General features: G+C 36.0%; 1 protein-coding gene across 2 annotated transcripts in view; it reads right to left on the bottom strand.

The window, feature by feature from the left end:
- The window catches only part of ATAD2B (ATPase family AAA domain containing 2B), an 86,868-nt gene that overhangs the window by 50,751 nt on the left and 15,823 nt on the right, over nt 1-20,294 (bottom strand). For both annotated transcript variants that reach the window (XM_083349184.1, XM_083349185.1), the window contains exons 3-13: nt 15,670-15,716; nt 15,021-15,174; nt 10,369-10,471; nt 8,832-8,940; nt 8,212-8,328; nt 6,632-6,707; nt 5,656-5,754; nt 3,584-3,695; nt 3,206-3,321; nt 1,435-1,609; nt 343-431 (exon numbers count right to left, since the gene is read on the bottom strand). In XM_083349184.1, the coding sequence (XP_083205310.1) occupies nt 343-431; nt 1,435-1,609; nt 3,206-3,321; nt 3,584-3,695; nt 5,656-5,754; nt 6,632-6,707; nt 8,212-8,328; nt 8,832-8,940; nt 10,369-10,471; nt 15,021-15,174; nt 15,670-15,716 (1,197 nt within the window). The remainder of the gene's footprint in view (nt 1-342; nt 432-1,434; nt 1,610-3,205; nt 3,322-3,583; nt 3,696-5,655; nt 5,755-6,631; nt 6,708-8,211; nt 8,329-8,831; nt 8,941-10,368; nt 10,472-15,020; nt 15,175-15,669; nt 15,717-20,294) is intronic.

The following is a 20,294-nucleotide window of genomic DNA, read 5'->3' as shown; positions in this document are numbered from 1 at the left end:
AACTGAAAATGACTCCTTTTTGTATGCCAAGAACCCACTAAGTTATATTCAACATCTAAGAAAGGTCAAATGTTACAATCAGTGGATCAATGGAATAAGGAAGCAAAAGGTACTGAGTTAGGCTGCGTTGCGCAAGCATTTGACAAACTAGCTATTTAATTGTCCCAAGGGTGCTTTTCAAAAGGGCAACTGAACTTTCTTGTTTTTTTTCCTTGAAAACATTTCACTTCTCATCCGAGGAACTTCTTCGGTTCTGACTGAATGGTGGGAAATGGAAGAAAACTTCCATTATGTATGCATCATCCAACACTACATACACTAGAAGTAATATGCTAGCCTCACCTGTGAATTTGGTCTTGTCTACTGGAGCGGACAGGGGCCAAGCCATCTATTTCATCAAAAAAGATTATGGATGGCCTCATCAGGTATGCCTAGGGTAAGCAAAAAAACAAAATAGATATGAAAATATTTTTTATACTTTTAAAAGCTGCAACAAAAATATCTTTAATTTCTGTATTGAATTTTGGAAAAACTAAGGTTTTAGAGTTGACTCATAATTATAAAGCCAAGAAAATATATTAACTCTGCCCTGTCTACATGCTGCAATTACCTTCCACACCTAATAGGTAGACTTCATGATGCAAAAACCTGGTAGCCTCCACATGAGTAGTGATAGGGTAGATAAGGATTGGGGGAAGGTAATATGCTTATCCCTGCAGCCCCATGTCAAATGTGAAAATAAACTTTAAAAGCTCTGAAGAAGAAAAAGAAATTGGGCCATCTCTGTAGAAGCTTATTGAAAAATATTTCTGCATTTGAAAGCAGTTGATCTTTTGGGTTTTCTGAAAATTTCCTTTGAATTAAGCTCAACTCCCAATGATTTTTACTAACGACCTAAAATTTGCGGAGCTTTCTTGTAATATTACAGAAGTGGTTTGCCTTTTCCTACTTCCAGGATATATTTCAACAGACTATCCTACAGCTGCAATCTTTCATGGTGATCTTTCATAGATGTACTAATCAGGTCCATCCCTAATCGGCTCCACAAGATTAGCTCTTGGTGGCTAGGGTGTAATCTACGCAAATACCATCTCATATATTGCCAGTTACACAGATACAAAATATTTCTTCATGTCTTGTTATGGTTCATGGCTACCCACAGCAATTGTTTCTACTCTTTGTTGTTATTTCACATTTAATGACATTTTCTTTTTCCTACAATGACTCCAACAAATATTAATAGAGGAACGCACCATGATCCAAGTTAGTTAACTCAGTCTGGCAATATGAGGGACTGGAAAGAAAATCAGTTTTCATCCAGCTATTCTGGCATTAGCTTTGCAAACAGAGGGGATATATTAGCAATGAGCAAAAATGTTCAAATGAATCTCCCGCTTCAGCTGAAGGACTGAATACATAAAATTGTGTACTAACTTGATCAAAGAGGAGTCGAAGCTGCCGTTCAGATTCACCAACCCATTTGCTGAGACAGTCTGCTCCCTTCCTCATAAAAAAGGCAACTTTTCTGTCTCCATGAGTGCATTCATTGGCCAGAGCTCTAGCCACCAAGGTTTTACCTGTTCCAGGAGGACCATAAAACAAACAGCCCCTGAAGACAAATGGACAGACACAAATCACTATTTCTTTTTCTTTAGAAGCAGCCCAGTATTTGCTACTCATATAAGGAACACAAGAGCTCAGTGATCTGTTTGGGATACCCACTGAAAGTTATTGCTAATTAAAAACGATGAAGGGGAAAAGTAGAAAATATTTACAAGTAGTGGTTATTATTTTTAATCTGTTATTTTTTTTTCTATTTTAACAAAAACGTTGTTCACTTTTTCCTAATATGCTGGGCCAATTTACTGTTGCATATAAGCATCATAAATTAACTGAACATCAGAGATAGGGCATACATCTCTGATGTTGGGTGTCAAGTGGGCAGCTATATAAATCAAATATTCTGAACCAATGCAAATGAATAAAGTTATAACACTAGTTTTAGTTTATAACTGAATAGCAATCTCCCAAACTTCCTGCTCTCATGCAACCATTAGTTCTGGTAAATTGGGTAAGGAGGAATGAAAACAGTGATGAGCCTTGGGACAAAAATTAAGTCTTTGTTAGGAAAATCCTATGCTTAGCTGTCTCATACAGCACATAGGCAGCATCAAACTTTTACAGTGAGGAATTTTGCCAACTTTTAGTTTCTCTGGAGGCTCTCCATGACTAGTTCCATCTTTATTGGCATCCATTCATCTTTAAAAATTCAATAGCTCCTTTCATAAGTCACAGAACCCACAATGCTATTCTGCTTCTGTGTTACATTTAAAAACCAAGCCTCGCTTTTTTCATGGTCTTGTGAAACATACCAAGAAATCAAATATATTCTGCATTCCTAAGGTACATGGATATGAATTTAAATCAGAGAGGCCTTACACATATCTGAGGACCTGACATACCTCAGGAAGCCTTTTAAAAATTCCATAGTTTCCCAGCCATTATTGAACTCAGAAGTTTAATTTTAGAAGATAATTCTGAATAAACAAACTTAGTTGCATCTTTCTTTGCACAGGATGGATCAATATCCATTTATTCCATATTTTACAATATTACTGAACTAATTCGCTTTGTTCAATCTTTCACAGCAGTGGAGAATGGTTTTCGTCTGACAGCTCTATCTTCCTTAGCTTTCTCACGTTTCTAGATTGGAAACTTTAAATTGTTAAAGATGTAAAATACCTTTTCTGCAAGAAATTTTTTTTAAGCAAGATATTTCATCAAATGTCACACTAATGTATTTGACTTGGCCTATTATCTTCTTCTCTCAGCAAACTTCAATTTCAGCAACTTTCTCACAACTATACCTTTTTTCCAGAGATTTGGAGGCATAATGGGTCATGAGGCAGAGAATCTGATCTAGGAATGGCTTTTTTTCTGCTTAAGTCAGAATCCAACTGCAGGCAGCAAAACCAGGATTGTTCCCTCCCCCTTCAAATAATTTCCACTATGTTGTACCTTTTAATCTGACAAAAAAGGATCTTAAAATAAAGAAATATGGGAAATAATGGCCTGTGTTGTTTATTTTAATTAAATTACATTAATTCAGATCTAGCTTTTAGCTATTATTGAAAATAACCCTAAATCCAACAAAGTTTCTGTATTCTGGTAGATTAATTCAAGTGTAAATATGAACAAAACCTACCTTGGTGGCTGAATTTTGAATTTTTCAAATATTTCAGGATACAGAAGAGGAAATATAACCATTTCTTTAAGTGCATGAATATGATTGCTCAACCCACCTATACTATCAAAACGGACCTAAAAGGAAGATAAAAAGCAATAAAAGAAATTAGCATTTGGAAATATAGCTTATCATTTGCCCAGTTTACGTGGAAAAGACATCAAACAGATTTCAAAATTTCAATAACAAAAATATTATCCACAATGGTTTACTTTTAATCTGGTGTAAGCAAAGTAGCCATAAACATTAAATTCTGTTAAGACTGAATTTTACAAAGCCGCTTAAAGATTTTCCTTTTAGCACAGATAAGCCAGTTCTAAACAAAGAAAAGAAGCACACCGATTTGTCAAGAGTCATTGGATCCACGTCAGCCAAGCTTGCTCCAACTTTCACCCGTTCACGCAGGACTCCACTAGCCAAATCTTCTCCTCTGAAATTCATTGGCAGACATCTATGACATATATATATTAAAAAAAACATAAATTTCATGCTGTATAAAGATGCATCTCTAGAATGGAACTGTGACTTTTCAGGTACAGTATTTCATCTTGACCCACAAATACAATGAGAACTTTAGTCATTAGAGGGGGAAAATATGATTTTCATAAAGACATAATGGACAAATAACCCCACTGCCACCCCCAAAAGTAAGAAAATTCAAATAATACATCCAAATAAATTGGGCTGCATCTAAAATTACATTCAGTGGAATTCTGCTAACAGTAGAGGAAGGAAGGAGGCAGTACACTATAGCTCATGTGAAGTCCCTGGCTGCCCTTGCTCAGACTTCTTAATTCTTCTTATTCTTCTTCATTAAGACTTCAGGTACCTGTTAGCAATCCCGCCAAAGGGAAAAAAAACCCTGGAAGGTAAAAATTTTAGTCCACACATTCTGATAACATCAGTACATCAGTGGCTATCCCCAAAAAACCTTCAAGAGTACGAAGACAACAATAATAGATAATAATAATAAACCTTTATTGTCAAAGTACAACATGTGCACATTGAGATTAGCTGAGCCTCCCCCCCCCGTGCTCTCTCCCCCCAACACACAGTGACAACAAACCCTCCATCCTACCACACCATGTGAACCAACTACACCACACACCGGCCTCCCAAGTCAATTCTGCATAAGTTCACAGAGATTATGTCCCATTCAAAAGCCTAACAGCCCACGGATAAAAGCTATTTTTCAGCCTGTTGGTACGGCTGGCTATATTCCTATATCTCCTACTGGATGGTAGGAGAGTAAAGAGATACCGTCCAGGGTGTCAGTCATCCCTGAGAATCTTCCTCACTCTTCCAAGGCAACGAGCCCTGGCGATGTCATCCAGTGGTGTCAGGGGACAGCCCACAATGTCTTGTGCTGTGCTCACCACCCTCTGCAATGCTTTCCTATCCGCGGCTGTCAGACCAGCATACCAAACCACAATACCATATTCAGCCCCCAGCCTAAAAATGTTGCCATTCTTTTCTTTGCAACCTCGTATGCCCTGAAAAGTTGTCAAATAGGTGCACAATTCTATAGAATGTGACTCACACCCTGGACGGTATCTCTTTACTCTCCTACCATCCGGTAGGAGATATAGGAATATAGCCAGCCGTACCAACAAGCTGAAAAATAGCTTTTATCCGTGGGCTGTTAGGCTTTTAAATGGGACATAATCTCTGTGAACTTATGCAGAATTGACTTGGGAGGCCGGTGTGTGGTGTAGTTGGTTCACATGGTGTGGTAGGATGGAGGGTTTGTTGTCACTGTGTGTTGGGGGGAGAGAGCACGGGGGGGGGAGGCTCAGCTAATCTCAATGTGCACATGTTGTACTTTGACAATAAAGGTTTATTATTATTAATAACATTGGAGGTATTCTGTTCTGTGGTGACAAGAAAGATATTCTACTCTGTTCTGGCATAGAAGGTACTGATTAGAACCACCAAAGAAGAACAATAATCAAGAAAAAACAATGCCCCGTTCCTTTACCTCGAATAGAAATACAAATTTATGTTCCCAGATGGGCAAGTCTGAAGAAAGCCCATGATATCAAAACATGTTTTACATGTATAACTTCTATGAGTAGAAGAGAATATTTGTAGCTGAGGGTTAAATTGTGGGGTCGTTGGTGTTCTCTGAGCTTGGTTGTTTTCTTGCAAACATTTTATTAACAAGCTAGATAACATTATCAATGAGCACTGATGATGTTTCCTATCCTAGTTTGGTAACGAAACATGTGCAAGAAAACGACCAAGCTCAGAGAACATCAAGGTCCACATATAACATGTGGGACCGTGCATCGTAACAGCACCCTTAATAAAAATAAAACAATTTCCACATGGTTGGCAAATCTCATCAGGCCAAGCACATGGAACTAATCCATTTTTTCCCCGTAGCTGAATGATGACAAAGAAATTGTTACCGGTTTCTTGCTCTTGCCATGCTTTTAGATTTTCTTCTTTCAAATCGTTCTTCATCTGAAGAGGTTGTATCACTACTATGAATGGCATGTTTCTTTCTCCTGCAGAAGCAATAGAACATTTCTCTGAAGACCAGTGTGCCCTGAATTGTGCTTAGCGAATGCTAACAAATTAAAACAGATAATTTAAAGGTTCCAATGTTTTTTGTTTAATGTTTGTCTTGTTTTCATCACTTGATCTGGTTCAGATGCCACAATACACTGATATGTCAGAGAAGCAACAAGACACAGCAACCCTTAAGTCTTCCCTATACACACAAACTGTTGTTCCAATATAAAGGAGAAATTGTGGTTTAATTTTGGCTACAAAAGAGGATCAACATTTCAAGTTCTTTAAGACAGATTAAGCCACAATTTCTAAGTTGAACTATAATGGGAAAAATGAACCATGAAAACAACTCAAAGGAAAGACAATATAGGTCATTCTCTATTATGGACAGAACAAGAATCATCCCATTCATTCCTCATCAAACTTTAATTTAAAAAACTTAAATTTATTGGCCCACCAATACCACTAAGTCTGTTTTCAAAAAAGCTAAAAACAATTTTACGCATTTATATTTTATACCCAAAATGTAAGAAACTGACAAAAACAAAAAAATGACAAAACTATTCAAAGATTGTTCATAAAACATTACTTCAGCAAAATTTCTGGCAGGAATGGCTTCCAGCACATCAAACTATGACAATGGTTTAGAGGGGTAATTTGAAAAGTATTCTCTGCATTGTGTTATGCTTTCTTACTCTTTTATTTTATAGCTGTAAAGCACCTTAATATATATCAGTTGCTGCTAACAGAGGAAGGATGCATTGGCTTAGCTATTGTATTTTTTACCCAGCCTATTCTTCAAGAAATTATTCCTGAAAGTCCAACATGGTAGCATAATGTCAATAGAAAATATCCTAATATATTATTTACCTGATATGGCTTCTTCTTGCAGGAGATCTATGAATGTCAAATAATGTGTTTTCCCTTTTCTTTTGGTGTGCTGGAACTAGATAAGATAATCAAGTTGACATGTGAACATTTTTACAGAACTATATAAAAATCTAGTTCCTTGCTTTAAGGCATCTTGATACTTTTCATAAATCAGAAATGTTTGCAAATAAGGTATATTTCTTCATCCTCTCTTCTCCAAATTTGTTTTCTTAAATTCTGTGTTTATGTACTCCTAGTCACTTCTCATTTTAGAACACCTTTGACTAAACATTGCAGCATAATGAAGGCAAAAGCTTTAATAGAGCAAACTCTACATTGCTGCCTTACAAAAGAATTCTCACTGAAATATAGTCATGTGCAATTCTGTGTCTTTCACTATGGCGTAGTACAGTATCTTGATTTAACATTACCAACACAAACAGAAAGGTAAAAAGCCAGGTTTAAATACTTCCCAACTCTCCTATCCAACATAATCAAGAAAAGTAATACAAACCAAAAAGTAGGTTAATTTAAGAGTTTGCAAGAATTCTCACTGAAATATACGGTAGTCATGTGCAATTCTGTGTCTTTCACTATGGCGTAGTACAGTATCTTGATTTAACATTACCAACACAAACAGAAAGGTAAAAAGCCAGGTTTAAATACTTCCCAACTCTCCTATCCAACATAATCAAGAAAAATAATACAAACCAAAAAGTAGGTTAATTTAAGAGTTTGCATGTAATAATAAGCTATAATATTAAACAAATTATGTATTGTTAAACAAATTACCAAAATAACCACAGAGTTTAATTTATCTGAAATAATTTCAGGCAAGCACAAAATAGCAAAGCAGAAATTTGTTAAATCAAAATTATTCTGATTCTTTGTGAAAAACATAGGGAAATGGGGGGAATGAGTAAGCCTTATGCCTTGCATGGATTTATACTAAACATTTTGCAAGGAATCACAAAAACATGTTCTGAGTGAGTTGTCCAGTGAGTGGACAGAAATCTTAGAGGCATTTCTAATTTTATCAAGTGTAACAAGTAGGGACTGTGGCAGAATTATTCATTTGTTTATTATATTTACATTCTGGCACAATCAAACAGCTCTTGGTGGTCATGTAAACACAACCGCAAACAGGACTGTATCTACTTTTCAATAAGTAAATCAAAGAAAGGAAAATACAGGACACATAAGATGCTACCTGTTCAAAACAGTAACAGCCCAAACTATCAACTGTTATAGAAATCTCCCTTTATACTCTATGTTCAACTGCAAAAAAAAGGGGTGGGGGAAATAACACTTAGAGAAGAGGTAGAATATTATTTATTTCTTTTCCTACACATTTTCTCACAGAGGCTTCAAGTAGCAGATAATGATTCTTCCTTCAGCCATTTTATCCTGTTTAATCCTAACATTAAATAAATTAAATTTAGAGGAACGATCATTGGCTTAACTTTATAATTATGAAGTTGATCCATGATCCACCTAGTTCTAATTGAATATTCTAACAAAGGTAAGATATTGCTGAATCAAGTTATTTCAGTTACATAAATCATTTTTAAAAATCTTACCAATAGGAGGCGCTTGATATCTTTCTATTGTTTTTCTTTGTCTGAGATTATATGGACGATCATTTTCTTCACCCTCTGCCTCCTCTGCTTCAATATCCCCGTCTTCTTCTTGAGATTCTAAAAAAATTCCATTAAATATTTATAAAAGTGAACTAAGGTGATTTGCATAGTATCTATTAAAGGGCACTGATTTGGATAGTTTGCAATATTTCAGAATGAACTCTACTGAAAGTATTATATTGGTAATTTTAATATTTTTTAAACATTTCTTTCAGTATTATGTAATCTATGGGGCTTTGAACACATGCAAAAGCTATTACAATTTCAAAATCCACTATAAAATGACAAGAAAGGCCAAACAGCAAAGATGTTTTCAAACAGAATCCTGCACAATTCATTCCAAAGCCCCATAAAATGAATGTCTGATGGAGAAAAAAAAACACTGATTAGAATTTATCAAGCCATGAAGGAATTACCAAGGCTTGAATCTGTAACTGAAGATCTGTCTGTTGGTATCCAACATCTTAAGTGAAACCTGTATAGTTTGATTAATAACAGTTTAATAGTTTAAGAACTTAATAATTTTTCACTTGTATTGATCAAAGTAGCTGTCAAATTACCTTCTTCTTCGCCTTCTGTGGAAACCTCATGGTGGTTCTGGATTCCATAGCTATTTCTCCTTAACGATTTCCTCCTCCTTTTCACTCTTGAATACATATCCATGTTTTCCTGAAATAAAAACCTCAAGAATGATCTGCATCGCTAGCAGCTAAATATACATATAGCTTCCAAACTATATAGCTAACCAAATTCTGATAGTCATAACAAGTATTTTAATAAGAGAGAACCTGCATGTATGCAAGAGAGAGGTGCTAAAAACATAGGCTAAACAAATGTAAGTATCTTTATTTGAAATTCTGACCGAGTGTTCTGTTTTATCTTAGGAACTATAAAAGAATGCATGGGAGGATTCACAAAATAATTCTGTTATTGTATTTATCTGGCACATAGAAATATTGGATTTTATAAGAATGGAGCATCTGTTCTTGAATAAGTGCCCACATCTGGAGACAAGGGAGAAACAATCAGCACTGTAGAACTCACAGCAGCAAGGCACTCTGACTAGCTGGTTACAATTCTCTGGCCTTGCCACCATGTGGCAATGTCAGGCACAGGTTGTTGCTGCCCCAAGAGCTGGAATCTACACAAATGAGCCAGAGACTCAAGAATTCTACCACTCAGAGCTACAGCTTCCCAGCAGCCAATAAGGTAGCTGGGAAGGGCGGGGCTGTTGCAAGCTGGCCAGCTCATAGAAGGAAAAGCCTTGTTGCCTCATCAGTTAGCTTCCATTTAGCCACTCATCCACCACAGCATTTTAGTGGTTGTGCAAGACTCCAAAGTTGCAACAGATAAGATAGAGGAGGTGTTTTTCCTGTTCCTGCAACTTGATTTTGGATATCAGTTGTTACTATTTAAAGGAACCTAGGGAGCCACAAGTCCTGAATGCTAACCAGTAAAACATGTATATGTAGATGGACTGTTTCGCATTAATCATACTGTCTTACAGATGGTTGACTACCATATAATCCACCAGAACCCATGTAACTAATTATGAGCTATTGTTGTATTGTTTATGAGATAATAACATGTTGACACCTGTTTTCTCCCTAGCCAGCTGCATCACTTTCTATTTATTTATTTATTTAATTCCATTTATATCCCGCCCTTCTCCGAAGACTCAGGGCAGCTTACAAGCTTAGCAGTAGCCTTCATTCTATGTATATGCCTGCTTATTAGGGCTTTCACACACACCCCAAGCGGCATTATTACAAAGTCAGCTTATTGCCCCCAACAATCTGGGTCCTCATTTTACCTACCTCCGAAGGATGGAAGGCTGAGTCAACCTTGAGCCTGGTGGGACTCGAACCTGCACTAATTGCAGGCAGCTGGTGTTACTTAAGGAGGCATTAGCCCACTGCTCCACCAAGGCTCTTTTTTCTTATTTCCCTTCTGTTCCTCTTATAAGGATTGAACAGAATATTCAAAATCCATCTGATCCATTTTTTTAACAAGTGCTTTCAATGCTAGGCTGTAACATACTCAAGACTTGAACAAAATGTAAGCAAAAAAAAAAGATGAGACGAGAATCAAACTTACAAATTCAGTATCTGTCCACATACGCAACCGTTCCACTTCACCTGATCGCCTATTCCGTCTGATGTTAATATTGTCCATTTCCTGAAGAACAGCTTCAGCAGTACTAACATACGAAAATGGTAGTAATTTATTGACTTATACATTCTGCCCTTATAATTTTTATAAATAACTCAACACATGCAATACTCTCTCCTCCCCATTTTCCCCACAATAATAACTTGGGCTGAGAGAAATAGTGACTGGCCCAAAGTCAAATATGTGACAACTGCCTTGTGATATTGTAAGTAAATGCAATGAGCCGGATCATAATTAAATGTGTTTAAAATTAAATAAGGGTCCCTTATGATCCTTGGAAGATTTTGGTGCAGTAAATAAGTCTGCTAGTAGAAAACACAAAAAAGTGATTTTTGCGTTACAACATTCCTACACCCTTTTAGAAGGAATCCTAAGTGCCAGAGTAGGTTTTTTACTGAATACAAGGGGCTGCATTTAAGGAAATGAACATTATCCTCTTCCAGTGTGAGCAGATTCAGTATTTTATCCCTGATTTATCAATATAGTTCAGAGGCGATATCAAATTGTATGCAAATTTAAAAAATAAGAGTCCGAAGTTTATTCCCATATTCTCTATAATTCCTGAATAAACTCAATGCTTAAAATTCTGGTTCACACCATTTATGGCAGGGATAGGGTTTTTTTTCTTTCTTGCTGGGAACCTTTTTTTTAAATGTAAAATTTTGCCTTCTAAGATGCTGTGACCGTAAAGTGGATACGCTGAAATGTCTGATCCATTTCTTTTCTATTTCCTAGGATACAGGTTACATAAAATAAATACAACAAATTTCTCAGAGATTAAAATTGGCTAGCTGAATAAATTAAATGTTTACTCTACATATTCATCAGATCATATACTTAACAAAAGATCTATAATCATTCCCCTTGAAAAATAGTAGATTGTAAAGTAATATCTTATGATTTCAAATGGGACTTTAAAATTAGTATTACTCCTTTCCTTCAACACACATCATCCACAAATATACAGAAACACATCTTTCACAGGTTTTAATTTATAAACTTTCTATTGTATCTAGCTAGTAATTTTGGGAAGTGCAGCCCCAATACACTTTAAGGGTGCCAACATGAGGATGGCAATAGCAATAGCACTCATACTTATATACTGGTTCACAGTGCTTTATAGCACTGTTTACTGTTTACAGAATCAGCCTATTGCCCCCAACAATCTGGCTCCTCATTTTACTGACCTGAGAAGGATGCTGCTTTACAGGCTGAGATCTTATACAGCAGATATAAAAACTCTACACACCCTTTTAAAATGCCAGATTTTTGAGATGTAAAAAAAATATCTTACCAAGATTAATCTTATAAGCCGTACAATTCAATTGAAAAACAAACTGAATTCTTTTAGGGGGAAAAATAACAATAAAACATACTGTCAGAATCCATTTATATCACATTCATAAATGTATGTTTAAAACATTATCCCCCGCCCCCTGGATTCTGCCATCTCCCGAGGAAGGAGGAGCGGATGTGGATTCAGCCTGCCTTAGGTTATTTCAAAGACCAAAAGAAACCTTTTGAACTGGGGGAACAAAGGGGAGGGTTAGGGAAGGAGGCATCTGGCCTGTGTCTCCATTTGAATCTGTAAAGGAAGAAGGCAATAACCGTAAAGATCCGAAGTTCCCTTTTTCCCCACGAAAGGGATGACACGAAGTAAATGATGGGGGGCTGACCAAATGGGGTTGAAGGAAGGGGGGTTGAACCGGGAACTCTTTATAAAGTTTCAATCTGTAACACAATACCAGGTCCTGTCTTGTATTTCCACAACCAAACATGTCCTAGTAAAAATTCCTTTTGGACTAGAACTGACTCCAAGAGTTTTTGTTTTCTTAAGATGTGGATTGGGGTGGGTCCTGACACATACAATAATGTGCTTGCATAAGTGCATACACCCGCTTAGAAGTGGCCCAGATATGGCTGTATTCAGAATTAATTCAAACTGACTAAATAGTAGTCAGTACATAAAAGGTAAAGGTTCCCCCGCACATGTGTGCTAGTCGTTTCCGACTCTAGGGGCCGGTGCTCATCTCCGTTTCAAAGCCGAAGAGCCAGCGCTTGTCCGAGGACGTCTCCGTGGTCATGTGGCCAGCATGACTAGACGCCAAAGGCGCACGGAACGCTGTTACCTTCCCACCGTAGTGGTCCCTATGTTTCTACTTGCATTTTTACGTGCTTTCGAACTGCTAGGTTGGCAGAAGCTGGGACGAGTAACAGGCGCTCACTCTGTTACGCAGCACTCGGGATTCGACCCGCCAAACTGCCGACCTTCTGATCGACAAGCTCAGCGTCCTAACCTACTGAGCCACTGCGTCCCTAGTCAGTACATACTTGCCATCAATTAAAGTGACTCTGATCAAGCCCATATAAAGTTCAGCTGTTCTAGTAGGATATTCTTCTGACATTTATTCAGTTGCCTCTTGCAGCAAAAGCCAAGGTCTGCAAAGTTCTTACAAAACATCAAGGAGATCACATTTTTGGAAGCCATCAGTCAGGAGAAGGGTACAAAAATATCTTTAGATATTTATTGTTACTAAAGGTGGTAAAAAACCTGAAGTGACTTGTCTTGGGTCTGATTTTCTTTTACATCACAAAAATCTGGCATTTTTAACAGGAGTACTAAATATCCGCTGCAGATACATATAATCCTTATTTAATGTCCACTCATTCAGCAACCATTCAAAATCATGATGGCACTGAAAGAGGGATATTTATGGTAGGTCCTTGTAGTTATAGCCATTGCAACATTCCCTGCATTCAACTGATCACGATTCAGGCACTTGAGGTTCTCATTGTTGCAGCCATTGCAATATCTCCAAGATCACAATTCAGGAACTTGCCAACTGACTCGCAATTATGTCATAGCTCTGACAAGCAAAGTTAATGGGGAGCCAGCAGGAGGTTGCAATGGGCGGTCAGGTGAATCTGGGATGCTGCAACCACACAGGATTCACCAAACAATGACAAACGGGACTGCTAGAACTGCCATCATAAGTCAATGTGGGCATGAGTCTTTGTGTCTTACAACTGCATCACTTAGCAATGGAGTTTCCATCCCCAAATACCATTGATAAGGGAACATACCTGTATGAAATAACTTGTAAAGATTTCTTTGCTTATTTACGTTATAAACAATGTACAATCTTCTAAGACAGACATATCAAACTCGCAACATCATGTGAGGTCACGCAACGTATCGGAACTTTTTGCCCACTGACGGCAATGGGGTGGGCATGGTTGCCTCGTGATGCGTCTGGCCTGCGGGCCGGCAGTTTGACACACCTGTCCTAAGACCTTCAGCAATTATGCTAAAATTATAAAATGAATAAGCTAAAGCCGTGGTGGTGAACCTATGGCACAGGTGTCACAAGTAGCATACAGAACCCTCTCTGTGGGCATGCACGCCGTCACCCCAGTCCTAGGCCTTCAGCTGGGTTTTATAAAACCTTTTCGCTTTAGGCCTCCACTGCCATGTGCAAAGAAAGAGGTTCAATCAATCAATCAATTTCAACTTCTCAAAGGGAAAAAAAAGTTCTCACAAAGTTGGAATTGATTGAACTTTTTAGTCCCACCCAGTCTCCGTTACCACTGCAGCCATGCCCACCTAATGGGCCACACCCACCCAAAGGGCCACGCCCATCCAGCACCCGACAATACATGTGGGTTTTGGGTTTCAGTTTGGGCACTTGGTCTCTAAAAGGTTCGCCATCACTGAGCTAAAGCATTGTTTTGAAATTTGATTATATAATTTACAGCAAGCAGTTCATACTAAGAGAATTAAAAATTCAAAAACTCTGTTTATTGTAGTATACCTAAAAGAAATTAATATGTATTTGCTATTGTATGGTGCAGATACAAAATATTGATATAGGTAGTCCTTGTTTAGTGACAATTGAGACTGGAAACTCAACCGCTAAATGGAAAATCATGTCAGCAAGTGTGCTTCTGATTTTATTTCAGCTTTCCTTTTTCCCCACCTTTTGTAATGCTTAGGTCAGCACTAGAATAATTAGCAATAAGGGAAATAATGCTTCCCCAGTTCTAATGCATTCTTTTTTATATGTATCCACATTATGTTCCTGCTTATTCTCTTGTAATCCCTTCCTCTGCAATCTGTCCATTCTAGGGATAGGAGGAAAACAGGACAATACATACTAGCTGGTTATAATGGCAAAAACGTAACTAAGAGAGAGGGAGGGAGGGAGGAGGGAAGGAGAGATGCTGTGAAGATCATAAATAAATGAAGATCATAAATCAAGTTACAAAGTCATTTTTTTCAGCACCCCTGTAACTTTGAGCAGTCAATTCACAAGGCAGTCAGTAAGCAAGATCTACTAGTATGCTCACCGATAAATCCTAGGCCATATAATAGAATTTATCTTTCTTGCCAGCATGAGATAAATATAAAGTATTAAGGAGTTTGGAAGCTGAATATTCAAACTAGGGGACCTCTTTGGTTAAATAAATAAATAAAATGCTTCTCACGGACTGAAATATAACACAAACATAACTAACAATACCATGAAATTATACATTATTATTATTGTATTATTATTGTATATAGTATTCCAACATACCTGTTTACCAATTGGTCAAACAGTAAACTCTGATTCAGACTTTCAAATCTGTTTTTTCTAGATCGGCAACTTTTTCTAATTTCTCTGCCTCCATTTATACAGGCGTGGTCACCATCTCCCTTTTTTTCTCCTCGAAGAGAACAACTTTTGAGGGCTGCAAATTTCAAGTTATAATATTAACACTGAGAAATATTAAGTATTTAGAATATCTATAACAAAGTGCATGGACTGTTGCAAATGTGTACCAGTTAGGTTTATACTGTTGCTGTTATTTTAATGGCATTTACATGAGTGAGCTACCCAGTCTTATGATTAGAAAGGGAAAAAATGTGTAAAATATTTACACTCACAGACATAGTCATGCTATTTATCCAAAAAAAATTTCAATTTTAATGATAAATATATATTACTCTGCAGTCTTCATGCCAAATTTGCTTTGAGGGATTTGGGGTACAGCCTAACTAGAATTGGACAGCATGGAGCCAGGAACAAGAACATGGAAATAAATGAGGCCAGTTAAACACATGAGTACTTAGTCATGGAACAATGAATGTAGCTTTTTTTTTTACTTTTTGCACTGAAAAAAGTAATATTACATATTGAAAAGTTCAGGATGCAAAAATAAGCAATTTAACTATGTAGTACTTACATAAGCTACGACCATTTGGTAGAGTAGCACCAGATTGAGAAGTTAACCTAAGAACAATTTAATTTGGAAAATTAGCTGGTTGCATTAAAATTACAATTCACATAATAGTTATAATATTTCTATTCCCAAGTGTTACATATTGAATATAAATTATGTTACAATTTCAACTCTACATGTGATATGAAAACTCTTTATTAGCCATCTGTGTGTTTTAAAACAGTTAAGTAATTTTTATGCAGCTTCTACAAATGAGGAGATGGAGCGAAATTAATAATTCGCGGAAAGCAGGAAAGTGATTTTTTTTTCATTCAGAGGATCACACAGGAGACTACTTTCAAATGATAGACAAGGCCAAGACAAAAAAATGTAATTTATTTTACTTTTGAGTTGAATTAAATTATTCAGTCAATTTAATGATAATTTTTAGAATATCTCTAGAACCATATCTGCTTCCAGAAGCTTTGCGCAGCTTGGAGGACTCAAGTTACCTACCTCTGGTCTAAAGTCATCAATGAGAAAGCCCAGTATCAGTCTTTAAATTTGGTATTCACTTAATGAAAGTTAGCATTCCTAATTGTTTTACCCTTCTAGAACGCATTCAAGCTAGTAAGCTATAGGCTAGTCAGTTAATTCCTTTGAAATAATGATTTGTGTTGATCTACCATCATGCTTCAAACCATCTCAAGCTACTCAATACAATGTTTATAATTTATATGCTAATATGATAAATGCTTTTAAATGCAAATATTTGAAAAGAAAATATCTATTATAAAGGAAAACTTTAATTAGTTTACGTTAATCAGTTTATATGTCCCAGTGCTATAATACAGAGCAGGGCTTTTTTTGTCATAGAACGCTCAGAACGGAGTTCCGGCACCTTTTTTGGATGGAACCTTGTAGGGTAGGCAAGGCAGGTTGTATGACATGTCTGAGTTCCGGCACCTTTTTCTTTTACAAAAAAAGCACTGATACAGAGTATATATATTTTTTTCTTTGAAAAGAAAGCAGAATACTTTCAAAATGAAGTAGAGGCCTATCTCACAGTCACAATAAAAAATTGAAAGTAACGTGTTTCTCAGTATTATCAAAAGCAGCTAAATTTATTTTCCTTAGTCTGAAAGGTAATTTAGCGAAAGTTACATAAAATGATAGGGAGCAAAAAACATTCAGAGTTCCAAACTGCAGTTTGAAACAATTCTTATTCTAGAATTTTGTCTTAAACCTGTGCAAACCTACTGTGAATTTACCTACCACCTAATAACCTATTTTAATGGTTCTAAGACAAAAAAATAAGGGAGTAAAGAGATTTATTTTGATTTTGTACTGTTTTCTATTGTAGAACATTCAACATCTTTCAAATTGTCTTCCATTCATAGATGGAATACAAGAAATATTTGAATGGAACATTTTAAATTGGACTGATTTATTCCAACCCAGGACATTTTTTACTTACTTAATAACAGGGATTTGCTTTTAGTTGTGGAAAGAGCTAACTAAAAGTAATGTTACAAATAGTACTAATCTAATATTACAAATAGAGTAATATAAATTACTCACGGAGTAATATAGAGAAATATAAATTTAATAAAATAAAAATAAACTGAAAAGAGGATATAGATATATACAGTGGTGTGCTGCTAAAGGAATAACAACCTACTCTGCTGGCTTCATTGCTACCACTTGGCTGTACTATAGCTGCCTAACAGCTGATTGACACAATACTGGGTATAGCAACTCAGCTCTGCTATCTACTGGCTCGCAAAATTCTAGAAAATTTAACAATAGGGTCTCACGAGCAATACAAGCCAGCTATAATACACCACTGGATGTATATGTATATCCCATCACCAATGCTATAATAAATCCAGTCAGACTGAAGAAATGTTTTTTTATTATATTTTATTGATTTTTTATGATAACAATCCCTAGTGCCTAGCAAACAGTGTGTTGTATATTTAAAAACAATCAATAATACATTTCTATAATTAATCAATATGTTAGCCAATGATATATTTCCTTGATCTTCTCTTCTTCCAGTAATATTCTCCTTTAGTCTGCATTAAACAAATATGATTCTTAATATTTTCAATACATAGAGTATAAACATTTTTCTAGCATTTGTACAATAACATCAACATATATCTTTTTTAATCAGCTTATATTTCAGTTGTACTTTAAAAAGTCATCTTATTAAGTTATTATGTGTCCTGTTTTCAAGATTATTTAAGCTTAATTTCCCACTGTATTCAAACCACTCTTAACAGTCATAATTTTCTCAAAATTACCTTTAAATATCCTAACTTTCCGTTCACATACACCATCCCAATATTTTTACATTTCAAGTATTGTAAAAAGTATTACACTGCTTATATATCTTATCCCTCTTACTATAGGGCCCCTTTATATCTAAACTTTATCTATTCTTTTAACCGTATTCAAACAAGTGTTTAATCATATAGTACTCCATTTGGTAAGTCGAATCAAGTCTCTTAAATCTGACTTTAGCCTTCTTCTTTTGCGAGGATAATCTAAGGATAAACAGGGATATCAGCATCAAAGTTTTCATGCTTTTCTGTACAAGCAGTCCTCAATTTATGACTATAATTGAGCCTGGCAATTATGGCCATGGGCTGTATCCATCATAAAGCAGATCACCATAGGATAACCGATTTGACAATTTTCTTTGCAATGGTTATTAAGCAAATGCAGCAGTTGTAAGGGAAAGAAATAGTTATAGGGCGCATATAAAGACTTAAGAAAACACTGTGAATGTTAAGTGAACCCATTGTTTGCTATGGGGTGTTTTATCCCAGAAATCAGAAGTAAATGTTGGCTTCCGGAAAACAGTTGTACTTGCAAATACATGATATGGAGTGCTGTAAGCAGCTGTAAATGTGGGCCAGTTGCTAAGTGTGCAAAATGTGACCATGTGACCGCGGTGTGTGTGTGTGTGTCTGTGTGCACATGATGTCAGAACTTAAAAAAATGGGTGATAAGTCGCTTTTCAGGGGTCTGTCATAACTTTGGTTATTAAGCAACTGATCATAATCTGAGGACTTCCTGTTTCCTCTTCCCAGTGTATCGTCCATGCCAATACTACAAATGAACGCTAGTTTTAAACTGATGTTGCCATTATAAGTATTGCTGCAATCAAAACAGCAGAGAAAGAGAAGTGAATGTATCATCTTTTGAGTATTCTTACCACAGAAATCAGGAAACACACACACACACACACACACACACACACAAAATGTACCTGTTCAAAATTAAAGCATATAAACACATTTTGAAGAATACAGGATTTAGAGCTCACGACAGAAATAAGAGCTCTTAATTTTTCCTTTCCAGAGACTAAGTATTAGTTGTATTTTTAAATGTATAATAGTAGAATCCTTGCTTAAAACATATGGACGCTGGCTTTTTAAAAAGGAAGGGGAATTAGATTTTCTCATGTTTCTCTCTTGGGGAGAGTATGTATGTATGTGTGTGTGTGTATATATATATATATATATATATATATATATATATATATATATATATATATATATATATATATATATATATATATATAATGTATGTGTGTGTGTGTTTGTGTGTATATATATATATGTGTGTGTGTGTGTGTGTGTGTATTAGAAGTATATTAGATATTGGCTCTAGGTAGCATAAACAGTATGGAAAATTATTTATCAAGATTAATCATATTTAGCAATGGCATTTAAAAAAAAATCTACGAGCCTTTCATTTCTGATTTCACATAATTCATGCTTAAATGTTCATAAATAATGGAAATTTCATTAGGCATGATGGTCATCTTGAAGTGGACATTGTCCCATTTCAGATTTTAAAATGGGGAATCAGAAATATTAGCATTCATTCATGCAGTTCCAGATACTTAATGTAATAATTTTAACAACTATCAACTCTAGACTATGTTTTATCTTTGTTTAAAGTAAGATTTGTCCTCTTTCCTGCAGAACAAGTAACACATGCTGAAAAGAATAATAAATAATGTTTGGTCAATTCAACTCCAAAGCCTAATTTGTGTGTGTCACATTGGTTAAACTATGTAATTGGTAGGGAGCAAATCTCACAGATCAAATTTGGAATTAACACCAGAAAAAGATATTAATTTGTAGCAGAAACAAACCTGGCTTTCTGTTGCTGAAGAAAACATGGAACTAGTTAAACCTATTAACGTAATACTATATGCATGGAACAGACAAAACTGTACTCTAATCACAAGGAATTCCAGATGTCTTAATGTAAGCAACAGATGGAGTTGCTCTTTTTCTTTCGCAGTTTGTCATCTAAAATAAAGTTTTTTGGGGAGGGAAGAAGGGAGGAAACGGGAACAAACTGTACCTCATGCACTTATGCATGAAGTCAGAATATCTGCCTAAAATCAGTTACTAACGATGAGTTACACATGATGAGAAAGATGGGATGGGAGTGAGAACAAAAATAGCACCCCAAATTTAGTTTTTCCTTTCTCTGCAGCATACAATTGATTTTAGTACATAGGCTGGAACAGAACCTGATATAAGGAGGCTATTTTAAGGAGCAGAAACCTTCCTTTAAAGGGAGTAAAGATTTTGCATTAATCAATAATTTAAGCTGTTTAA

Source organism: Vipera ursinii, assembly GCF_947247035.1.
Source record: "Vipera ursinii genome assembly, chromosome: 1".
Classification (NCBI taxonomy): Eukaryota; Metazoa; Chordata; class Lepidosauria; order Squamata; family Viperidae; genus Vipera; species Vipera ursinii.
This window is presented reverse-complemented; position numbering and strand designations above follow the sequence as displayed.